The following is a 12,303-nucleotide window of genomic DNA, read 5'->3' on the forward strand; positions in this document are numbered from 1 at the left end:
AGACATCTGGACCTGCTTGATTTGTTTGATGCCTCGCTTCTTGTGAGACAGCAAGCCCCCGGAACTCAGTGACAAGATCATCTGCACGAGTCAGTCCTAAGTCCATCAGGGCCACAGGCCCTGAAGGCTCTAAACTCACCAGAGCATATGATTCCAAAGGCAGCGTGTAAAGGGGCTTCAGAAATCATTTTTCAATGCCATCTAAGTAAAATTAGCATAAATGAAATGCCAAATTTTTCATTCTGTCCTAGAGGTTCTCAGCCAGGGGTCATGCTCCTGTTCCTTTAGTATTTGACAATGACTGGGGACATTCTAGTTGTCAACAGCGGAGAGGGAGATGCCCCTGGCATTCTGCAGGTAGAGGGACTTAGGGATTTTGCATGGTCCATTCCCCTCCCCCAACTAAGTGATCAAGCTCCAAATTTCAACAGTGCCAGCACTGGAAAGCCCTGATCTGTGTACAAAAGAACATCCCCAAACTCAAGACACACAATCCTATTATGGAAAGAAATCAAATCCACAAATTTTATTAGCTGTGCAATGCCACCTTTCATTCACGTCTTGTGTTTTAATTAAATTTTATAAACTACCAGTACAAATCAATACAATGGTTTTTTTTGTTTGTTTGTTTTTGTTTTAAACACACAGCTTGAGTGTTCGTGAAGCATTTAAACAATGAGTTCACTGTGGGCAAACAGAAGGCACAGAGACAGGAGAGGTAATCAGCTCATGCGTCTGGTGCTGGCTAATAAATAAATAATTTGCATATGGATGTAGAAACCACTCAATGTTAACCGGATTTTTTTGTTGTTGTTTTTTTTTGTTTTTTTTAAAAAGAATTGGGAGTTGTAAGAAAATTCTTGAGAAGCATCGTGGCAGTCAGTAACGTTGCTTATTTTAAAAATAAGTTGCTTCCACACAGCCAGGGGTGAATGAAAATGCAGCAAAATCTTCCATCTCACTGGATGAACGGATTGGTCTTTCAAAATATATATTTATATATCTCCTGCATTTTCTTCTTATGCAAATCAGAGACCAAGAAGAGCACCCTGTTTTGAAAAGTGATTGTTTGGTTCATAACTTTGGTTTATTCAAACAGGTAAGAAAGTGGTCCCCATTTCTCCAGAAGAGAAATTATGTTCTCTCGTAAATATACCAAGGTCTTCTTAGTGTCCTTTTGTATGAAGAGGAAAGTGTCGTTTTCTTTCTCCAGTGTTTGACTGTCCCTCTTTGGACAGTCTTAGTTTCTAGATGCCGTTTTCTCTGCAGCCCCACACATAGCCTTAGCGTGGTCTGAGACTGGCAAGTCCTTCCATGAGAGCTCCACATGCTTGCAACTGGAGGTTCTCATTTCACACCTCTGTGTGTATCTTCTTGCCAGCTGTGGTGGTACCCACCTGTAATCTCAGCACTCAGACTTCGGAGGCAGGAGGATCATGATTTCAAGTTTATCTTGGGCTCTGTGTCAAGACTCTTAAGTAAACAAATCAACAAAAAACAAAAAACAAAAATAAAATCTTAAAAAAAAACATAAAAGTATCTATACTACAATATGCTCCTACTAAGGCTTGAAAATGGGTAATTAAATAAGCACAATACTCAGAAACAAAAAAAGTGCATTCTTACAATAAAGACTAAACAATAATGGGAAAGAGAGGGTTTTTTTTTTAATCGGTTTTGTTTTTTTGTTTTTTGGTTAATACTGGGGAAATGACAGTTTCAATGGTTTGTTTCCAGGTCCATTTGATTTTGCTCACTGTCTCCTGGAGGACGCTAATGTCAGAGATCTCCAGTTTTCACACAGATCTTCTGCTCCGTCTGGTAGTACCAAAGTCCTCTGATGTAACCAATCCTAATAAGAGAAACCAGTGTGTTTGCATCTCATTCTAGTAAACATTCACCAAAACTGGTCCGTGGTTGTGAATATTTCAGTGAGCAGGAACCAGAGAGATCATTTTGCTGTAAACACAGTCACCAAACACAGAGCCAACAGAATCCAGAGACTCTCCTTTCACCTCTCACTCATCAGTCAGATACTTTGTTACCCTTTGTGGAAGTCTATACTTTTGTTGCGTCTACTTCTTCAGTTACTGCCAAAGGCTAATCTGTGGCCAGGAGATCATGTCTTTTTACTGCTGGCTTTCTGCTTCTGTTTGCGAAGGTGAGCCTCTATTTCATGCCGGAAGACAAGCATTCCCAGCTGCCCATGGGAAGCTTCATTCATAGCCTTTGATTGCATGCACATCTTGTACTGCTCAGGGGTCAGTTCATCCATACAGTGCTTTTCATGCCAAAGGTGGAAAAGTCCCCGTACAGGCGTGCGTACCACTATGAGGTTGCTATGGAGATATTTCCGGTACAGGTGCACATCTTCACCACCCCAGCCTTTGATGTCCAGGTCAAATCCACCTGTGGGGACAGAACATGCTATTGAATTGTGTGGCATGCACTCAGCTTCTAGGGACTTTTCATCAAGAGGCATTGTGGGAGTGGCTGGGAAGATAGCTCAATTGGTGAAATTGCTTTGTGGTGTAAGCGTGAGAAACTGAGTTCAATGACCCAGAACACACTTCAAATTTTTCTTTTTAAAGCCAAGAGTGGATCCCTGAAAGGCTGGGATTTGAATTCCTGCACCAGGAAGCAAGGGACAGGTAGATGACTGGGGCTTACTGGCCACCCCACCTAACCTGCTTGACAAGTTCCAGACCATTGGGAGACTCTGTCCCAAAATTAAAAATGGAGGTGGGTGGTTGGGTGGGTTGGGGAAACACCCTCATAGAAGCAGGGGGAGGGGGGATAGGTTAGAGGCTGGGAGCGGGCAGGAAAGGGGATAACATTTGAAATGTAAATGAAGAAAATATCCAATTAAAAAAATGTGGATGACACCTGAGGACTATTTGGGTTTGTCTCCCAGCCTCCACCTGATCCCCATATGCACAATAAAGAGGTATGTAAGTGAGGTGCTATTTGAAGCTCTATCCTTCCAAGTTACCCATGCCCATCTGGGCTAGAGACTTTGGATGGATGTGGCTGATAGGAATGATCTTCGTGGCAGACCATGTGAACTTCTTCATGTAACAAGACATTGGGCAGGATTCTAGGAACTGGGCTGCTTGCACAAGCCATCAGTAGTACTAATGAATAGCCCTGGTCCAGGATCAAGAGCTTCAAGGCATCCTTCTTTTTGAACATGACACCTTGCAATTTAAATCCTGTGTTTCTGTCTGGGTATGGCTTCCTTCTGCTACTGTAAGCAGAATAAACCTTGGGACTTTGGAGTAAATGAGTTAAAATGGGGATTTGCAAATAGAAAAAAAGCACTCCCATCAAAGAACTCTTCCTCTCCTAGTTGCAGCAGTCCTGAACATTCATGTGCACCCTCCCCTCCCCATAGACTGCTGGCTCATGTTAAATGCGTGTGCTTCACTATCAGTTCCGAAGCTTTCTCAAAAGAAAACTCCTATCTCATTGGCTATTGACCTCCTTCCCAAGCCAGCCCCTGGTTGTCCTTGTCGTACTTTAGGGAAGTAAGATGCCCTTTCATTTGCTTTCCTTTCTGCTTAGCCAGGGTCTCATACGGCTTGGACTGGCCACAGATTCACTGTGCAGCCAAGGCTGCCTTCGGTTCCCAAGTGCTTGGATTACAGGTGTTTACCACCATGCCAGAACCTGCTTTTACCCTTAACCGAAAGCATATCAGGTCCCAGGCAGAGCCAAAGAAGAACCAGCCCTTCCCTTATTTGTTCTGCTTTTACCTGGCTCTTTTACCTAGCCAGCTCTTATAAGAAATAGCCAAGGCAAGGCCATACTCAGCACCCTGTCCCAGACATTTTTATGTAGCCTCTTTATCCCTGCCTGCACACCCCAGCTACACTGCTCTGATCAGGGCCAATTCAAACAAGAAAAATTCAGAACCAGAAATCCCACCAAACAAGCTCAAGCTGTGTCTATGAGTGACTGTGGCCCAGGAAAGGAGAGATCACAAGTCAGGCACCCTGCATTTGGATGACTTTTCCTAGCATGGTTGCTGGTTAAGTTGTCAAGTTTTAGGATGCTGGTTTGTTTTTTTCTGAGTCACGGTCTTGTTGTAGAGCCCAGCTGGCCTTGAATTTGCATTTCTATGGCCTCTGCAGGGACTAGGAGAATGAGCCTACATGACAACCCCTGTCTGAACTTGGGGGTATTTAAAACCTTAAATGAAGTAGACATCATAACCAAACAAGCCTGAATCTAGTAAGGGTTTGGCTTGCTGACCTAAATTTATCATTGTCTTTGGCATCTTGCATTAAATCCAGGATCACAAGGAAAACACATGCAAATAAGGACATGATTGCAAAGAATATCGGACTCTGAAGCTCTGAGGTCTTGGCAGTGCCCCCCACCCCCACCCCCCAGAGGCCTCCCCTGGTCACTGGGCTCCTCTCCCTGCAGGTATAGTGACATCTATCTTCATAGAACCCAATGTAATACGAATCCAAATTTGAGAAACATAGGAGTCGTCACCCCATTAAATCATCTTCCTCTGCACAGGGCAAGAAAACAATAGCTTCTTGAAGTAGAAATTATTTTTTAAAAATGAATTTTATTTTGGGGAATTTGACATGCATATCGCCACTTAGGAATATTTCCCAGAGAGATGTCAAAGGACACCTGCTGTCTCTACAAAGCAGCTGCCACTCCAGACTGGCACCATGCTGTTCTGCCGCCTCCTAGGGGATACAAATCTAAGTTGTTTCATATTTATTTTTATCTTAATATGGTTATTTCTATGGAGTCCTAAGGTCTCTGTATTCCACAGAACAAAACAAACCTGGGCCTGGCTCCTGCTGCTTGACTTCCAGATGGGAAGCTTCATGCCCAGGCTTGGGGGATGTGTATGGAAGAGAGAAGGATGTGGTACCAGAGAGGCCTGTGGAGGAGTCCCATCACTTCTCACACAGAAGGGCTTCCCTGGTCCCTCAGAGCCCAAGTCAAGGTTTTGGACTTATTCCTTCTTACCCTAGCCATGTGTAATCCAGCCTACTTCTCACTTTCCATTTGCTATGAAGTCCCAGGAGATCCCTTTGCCTTCCAAGCACTTTGGCCTGTTCTGCCAAATCCCAGGGGCCTTTCCTTTCTGGGTTTTGGAATCCTGCAGGCAGGCTCACATGTATTTGAAAATGGGTTCATGTGCCTGTGTACATTTTCATGTGTATGTGTATACACATGCATATGATATGTGTATATGCATGTCTATGTTTATATGCATAGATGTCTGAATATATAAGTGTGTTGCATGTATCTATGTAAGTGTGTATATATGTTTCTCTGTGTATATGTGTGTCTGTGTATGTGTGCCATTGAGAACATTTGTATACACACGTCTACATCTCTGTATTTCTGCATATCTGTGTGTCTGTATGTGTGGACATGTTCACACATGGGTGTTCATGTTGACAGCAAGTGTATACTCAGAGCTTAAAGTGACAAATGAGACTTTAAATGAGGATCATCAGAGTAAAACATGGGTCCTCTTTGTATGTGCTTTTCTTAGCTGGCCCTCCTTTTCCTCGACTCTTTGCTGGAGGCTCACAATGTCCCTCTTGGTGGGTTCCACAGCAAGAAGCCGCAGAGGAGGAGGCATCATCAAACCTCTTGAATGCTGTCATTGTGAAACCTTGAGTGGTACAGGGTACACCAGAGAGGGGTTGGGCCGTATAACAGGGTCCTAAGTGTTGCCTCCTGTGACCTGGGGGAGGGGAGGGGGGGCGTGGAAATGGCAGCACCTTTACCAGGAGAAGCTGCAGGATTTATTCAAGGTCTCACTGTGTGGGACAGTGGCCTCCAGGTGGCAGTAGACACGAAGTTATATCTCACCTATGTTGATGAAGTCTGACCGGTACTGACAAGTCATTCCAAATCCAAAGTCCCTCCAGAATCCCGTTTCCTTCTTTATGACCTGCATGGAAAGAACCGTCAGGGAGAACATAGAAAACTAGGTTCCACACACTTAGAGGAGCAGAGCTCTGTACTGGCAAAACCCAGGCAAGACAGGAGTGTGAGTGTGCACATGCCAAATGGAATTTACAATAAGCTAACTACGTCCAAAGAGGGGCCTTGTGATTTTTGGCACCTCTGGCTAGGTTGTTTCTAGGGTGTAGGCATGACAACATGCACATGCACTCTCCCACACACAACAACAAAAAAACAACCTCAGAGAGCAAGTTTTTCAGTGGAGCCATGGAAAAGCCACCCACGTCTGGCCTGGTCCCAGTGCCAGGGAGAAGTGAGGTCAGGCCTGTCACACAGGCCTGGGCACAGAGCCAGTAAAGGGCTCAGGAAGTTGAGAAGAGGCCCCGGGAACAGCTTGGAATTCACAGGCCAACAACAGAGACAGAGAAGAAACACCCAAGAGCGATTCCAGTTGTTCCTGGCTCCCTGGCTCCCACTACCTCTGGCTGGCAGAGGAGAGGGTAGGCCTAAAGGATGAAGCTGCCAGAGTAACACAGCTCTGCTAGGATTCTTCTTTTGGAAAAAATTCCTAGCAAATTTGCTGAAGCTACAATACATAAACAATAATAGAGATTGCCGCATGCACACATACACACATGGGCACACACACATGTACTTACACAAACCCAGACCCACATATACATGCACAGATGCAGGCACACACACACACATTTGTCAAAAGCAATTCTGAGAATGGAGTTGAAATCCTGTAGGTACTTTTCCCCATGATCTTTGTAGTGCCCATAGGTGCTTAAAAGGCAGGAAATCCCCTCTCTTGGACAAGGAAAATAGAGGTCCTAGGAGGGTCTATAGTACTGGTACCAAGCTCTGTTGGTAATTTGTAACAGCTCATGAGAGGAGTTGCAGTCTTGTCCCAGCTCCACTACTGGCCCCTCTTTTTTCTTTTTCTTTTTTTTTTTTTAACTTTTATTGATTTTTTGTGAGTTTCACATCATGTACCCGAGTCCCACTCATCTCCTGACCTTTTGGATCTCCCTCTGTCCTCTGCCCTAGCAATGCCCACCCTGCCCACAAAAGAAAATTAAAAAACAAAAATAGACAAAAACAAAGCATAGAAAACATCTTGTCGTGGAAATGGTAGCATGTCCCACAGTTAGCTAGCTCGAGCTAGCTAGCTCACACAGTTTTACTTGTCAATGTACACTACAAGGAGTCATTAGTCTGGTTTGAGGCCAACCATCAATACTGCACCCTCACCTGGATTCCTCTTGGTTATCCTGTTGTTGCCCTGTGTCATGGAGACCCTGCAGCTTTACATCTGTAGGACTTGCCCTTTCATATGCTCAAGCACTGGAGGTATATTTTGGGGTGGACCAAGTCAAAGCCCTGGATGTGGGCCTTGGTGGTAGCTGAGTTGGCCTTCCCACCAGCTCTCTTGTACCTGTACCACTCATGAAATGTCTCCATCACTGGTCTGGATAGCTTACCCAATGCTGTGCCGTATAGACGGCAGGGTCAGCTCTCCTACTCTCATGCCCTTGGGGCCAGGTTACCAGTACCCAAGCCACCAGAGCCAACTCTATTGTGCTAGCCCAGTCAAGGTGCTCCTGAGTGGCACAGCTCATGAGGGGAAGGGCCAGCTCTCCCACTTTTATGACCCTGAGGTTCTGACCACTTTTTTTTTTTTTTTTTTAAATTTTCAGACAGGCCTCTTCATTTCAAGGCCCCATTCTCTTTCCTATCTGATGAAGAATTGAGCTAAATCATGGTCTTCCAGGTCATGTATTATATCACTGTTATTCCATGTTCTAGAACCTTCTCACAGCTTAAAATATATCCAATAAATGTCTTGCAAAAGAAGTAATGAATCTTAAACATTCTTTTATCCCAGAGTTCAATGGTATAAAGTCTATGTCATGCTCTGGACACAAGATCTTGATCATGATGAGGCTCCTTAACATTCTGTCCTGGAGTTGGAGGGACTCAGAAAGTCCCACCTACCCCTCTCCAAGGATTTATGTGCAGTTAATGGTTGCTGGGGTGAGAAAAAGAGATCTCTACCAGTGGTGTAGAGTGGTGTAGTCACTGGTAAGGTACAAACACTACAGAAAATAATGCCCCACCCATGTCCCTGTAGGCAGCCCTGGTGAAACGCATCAGGTCATCAAACAAAGCAACAGATGTGGCAGCAGAGTTAAAAGAAGTTTGGGAGGACTGCCTAAGGCAGGAAAATCTGGAGAAACCTCCACTGAGTAGATTTTAAATGGATTTTGTTCCTTCTCTATTACGTCAGGTAAAATTTTCTATTGCAGCAAAAGGCTCAACATTCTTTCTACAGTCCAGGGTTCTAAATATCTCACAGACATGGAGTGGAAGAGAAGCACCAGTATCTAAAGTTCAGATGTTTGGCTGGACTCTACATAGGATTTACGAGACAGCCTCATGCTGGAAGAACAATCAGGCAGAACTGGGGAGCAAGCGTAAGAACACTCCTGAGAAACAGCTGCCCCAAAATGCTGGGCTGAATCAAGGTTGTGCTAAAGGACATAGATGGAAGGGTGATACCCACCTGGACTGGTGTGATAGTAACACACCTATTTATGACCCAGGAGCTGCAGTATAGAAACAGTTACTTAATTGGTTTTAAAGCTGGTAAGCCACAGAAAGTCACTAGGGGAAGAAGCCACTGAAATATAGGCTTTTGTGGAAAAGGACATGGTTGTGCCACAGCATGTAATTTCAGGGTAAGATGGATTTCACTTATTAGAAGGTCTACCTCCATAGCTGGACCAAGTTGCTAGCTGGACCAAGTTACTGACTGGAACATTGCCCTTGGGGAGCAGCCTGGCAGGAATGCAATGCTCTAGAGTTCTCTTCTGATGGGATGGCATCATATTACTGCTGAAGATCCTGCAGAAGCCACAGAGGGCCTCCATTTCATTACCCAGGTCTGCCTGCTTCCTCCTCCTCCTCTTTCCTCTTCCCCCTCCTCCTCCTCCTCATATCCCTTTCAACCCTTTACATCAGTGGTTCTCAACCTTCCTAATGCTTCAACCCTTTAATACAGTTCCTCATGTTGTGTTGACTCCCAATCATAAGATTATTTTTATTGCTACTTCACAACTGCAATTTTGCTACTGTTGTGAATAATAATGTAAATATCTGTGTTTTCTGATGGTCTTAGGTGACCCTGTGAAAATGTTCTTCAACTCCAAAAGGGTCACAACCTACAAGTTGAGAATTGCTGTTTCTTGACTCCCCCAAACTCCCCAAACTCCCCAGGCTCACAGGCATCTAAGGTAATCCTACAGGCTCTGCTTGGTCACCTGTTCCTTGCTCACCATTGCTCAGAGTGGTCACCCAGACTCTCTGGGCCAATGCCAACACAATTGCTAACACCCATTTTCTCTCTACACTGTGACCCTGGCTTAACATCTTTGCAATACAAGCAGTTCTCTGAAATGTGAAGTGAGCTCATGGGTATATTGTTTCTCAGTTTGTTGTCTTCACCTACCACCCTTGGTGAACAGCAGCAAGGCCCTTAGTCCCCTGTGCCTCCAGCACTCAGAACATGACTGGTCACACAGCTGTGCAACTAACAAATACTTCTTCAGTGAATGGAGAAAGGAACACGTCTAAGGTAACCATGACTCCTGGCTTCAAGGGAGAGACACTCTCCAGCAAGTATCTCATCAAAGGCATAGGCGGTCCACTGGTGACAACTGTTAGGACTGGAGAGATCTAGACCAATAATAGGTAAACATGTCCTCACCTTCTTGAGGCCTACAGCATAAAGTCTGACTTAAAACACATTGACTCAGGCATACGGAATTCCACCTGTCTGCCCAAGTGTTAAAATATATACTCCAATGTTCCCACTACAGGAATGTCTGAAAAGTTTCTCATCTTTTCCTCTTGTTCTGAATTTCATTGGTCAATCTACAGGAGCCACTGTCACTTTAAGGATGACCTTTGGTGCTAGCCTCCTGTATACTCTTTCTCCAGTACCTTCCTACCCCACAGAAGATTACAAAAGACCATGGGCCCAAGCATACCATCAAAGGGATGTGTTTCAGGTTGGGTCTTCCCACAGTAAGTTTCTAGAATTACAGCTTTGTGGGCAAGTCATGTGATAGGGTAAATATTTTTTATTACGATCAAAACACAAAACACAAATAAGCAACTCCCTTTAGAGCTGAGGGAGCACGGCTGCCCCACAGCTGTGTAGGCAGCCTGGAGCACAGACAATTGCCTGTCTGACTTAATGGTGTTGGGTTGGATGGATGCCTATGGGCCAACCTGGATCTTCAAATTAAGAATATAACAAAGACTTCAGGCAGAGTTTTCTATCTAAATCAAAGAGTATGTTCCAAGAACCAAAGCTAGATCTGCCCAGCCTTACACATCCTAGAGATGCTTGGGAGCTGGGCATGCTTACAGGCATGTGGCCCAGAAACTTACCCAGGGGTCCTGGGCTTGTTGCAGCTGTCTTTAAATTGTGCATGTTTTTGGAACAAGGGTCCACATTTTGGGGAGGTAGTTTACTGATATATCAGGCCTTGCACGTGAATACTAGAGCCTTTGAATTGCAGCAGTTTCTAGGTAGCACCATGCATTCATTGTTCACTTGTTAGTATCTGAAACTGAAGGGCCAGTGAGCACACTGCAGAGGGTTCTGGAGGCAAAGGCTGTGTGGCCCTCTTCTTGAGACCTCTTCAAATGCAGGCAGAATGATTTGCTCAAGTTCATTCAATCTGTTATGGCAGAGCTCAGGGCTAGGATTCCCTTGCGTAGCCTGGTGTAATATCTTAAGAAATAATGTATTCTGGAGCCACAGAGTCTCCAGATTTTATTTAATAGTAGACTCAGATCTCATCTCCTCTCAGATATTCATGGAGCCTCATTTTCACATGTCTCATTGGTTTCTGGATAAAGGATGGTTGTGTTTTCTAAAGGTTTCAGGCTGGACATGGATTCTCCTGGTCTCTCTTATCTGGGATCTAGACTCTTGGTCCTCCTAGAAGCACACTGAAGCCAAAGAATACATTTCCTTCAGTTCATCTTTCTCAGTCACAGCACTAGATCTGTCCCTCTCCCATGCAGCAGCTGCAGGAGTCTAAGACAGTTGATTTATACCCTCTGAGCCCAGACTTGAGATGTGTGAATTGAGGTGCTGACGTCATTTGCCCATGTTGAGAATTATGGGAGATTACATGGTCACATTGAAAGATTCTCAGATGGCATCTGGTAACATTACTTTTGCTATTTAGTAAGTGTAGGCTTTCTGAGTAAACAAAACCAGTCTACAAGGGTACACTACATATACCATGCTCAGTGGGCAGTGCCAAAGACTGAAGCACAGGTCAGTGCTTAAAATGGTCAGTAATTCAATGCCCCCACCCAACAAAAACCTCAACTAACTAAGGAGCCGATAACTGGCTTCTTGGCAAAGTGACTGTTCCACAAATACAAAGTCCTGAGTTTGGACCCCTAGAGCTCACATAAAAAGCTAGGTGTAGTGACATGTGTGCCTAATCCTACTGCTTACTGTCTGCCCAGGCTACTTAGATCAGTGAGCCACATATTCAGGGTGAAGGAGTAGGAGAAGGAGGAGGTGGAGCAGGAGGAAGAAGAGGAGGAAGAAGAGGAAGAGGAGGAAGAGGAGGAAGAGGGGGAAAAGGAGGAAGAGGAGGAGGAAGAGGAGGAAGAAGAGGAAGAGAAAGAAGAGGAGGAGGAGGAAGAGGATGAGGATGAGGATGATGATGATGATGATGAGGAGGAGGAGGAGGAGGAAAAGGAGGAGAAAAGGGAGGGAGGGGGAGGAGCACAGAAAGAGGGAGGGAGAAAGAGAAGAACAGAGGAAGAAAGGGAAGAAAGGGAGGAGAGATAAGAATGGAGGGAGAGAGGGAGGAACAGAAAGAAGGAGGAAGGGAGACACAGGGAGAGAGACAGAGACACAGACAGACAGAGACAGTCAGTCAGACAGACAGATAGAAATATAAGGTGGGAGGAAGAAGCAGGGCCCAATAAGAATAGCAACAGCATAAGAGAAGATGATAGGAGGAAAAATATGACCTAAAACATTAATACATGTATGAACTAATAAAAACAAATTAAATTAGGGGGGACAATGATCAAGGAAGACACTGGATACCCACCTCTGGGTTCACACACAAACTATTTTAGGGGTGCAGATGTAATCACAGGGAGGATGAGGAGGACAAATGATCAGAACACCCCGTAATCACTGAACAGAGTCACAAAGAGGCTAAGTGGGAGGGGTTCCTGCACAGCAGACTGCGATGTGTACTTCACATTGAAAGACTACAATCAGGAAGGTGGTGACCTGGG

At 44.8% G+C, this 12,303-nt stretch overlaps 1 protein-coding gene across 6 annotated transcripts in view; it reads right to left on the bottom strand.

The window, feature by feature from the left end:
* Window positions 1–498: 498 nt before the first annotated feature.
* The window catches only part of Csgalnact1 (chondroitin sulfate N-acetylgalactosaminyltransferase 1), a 336,666-nt gene continuing 324,861 nt past the window's right edge, over window positions 499–12,303 (bottom strand). For all 6 annotated transcript variants that reach the window (XM_031340000.1, XM_031339996.1, XM_031339999.1 and 3 more), the window contains 2 exons: window positions 5,857–5,938; window positions 499–2,409 (listed from right to left, as the gene is read on the bottom strand). In XM_031340000.1, the coding sequence (XP_031195860.1) occupies window positions 2,120–2,409; window positions 5,857–5,938 (372 nt within the window). In that variant the 3' untranslated portion in view covers window positions 499–2,119. The remainder of the gene's footprint in view (window positions 2,410–5,856; window positions 5,939–12,303) is intronic.

Source organism: Mastomys coucha, unplaced genomic scaffold, assembly GCF_008632895.1.
Source record: "Mastomys coucha isolate ucsf_1 unplaced genomic scaffold, UCSF_Mcou_1 pScaffold22, whole genome shotgun sequence".
NCBI classification, from domain to species: domain Eukaryota; kingdom Metazoa; phylum Chordata; class Mammalia; order Rodentia; family Muridae; genus Mastomys; species Mastomys coucha.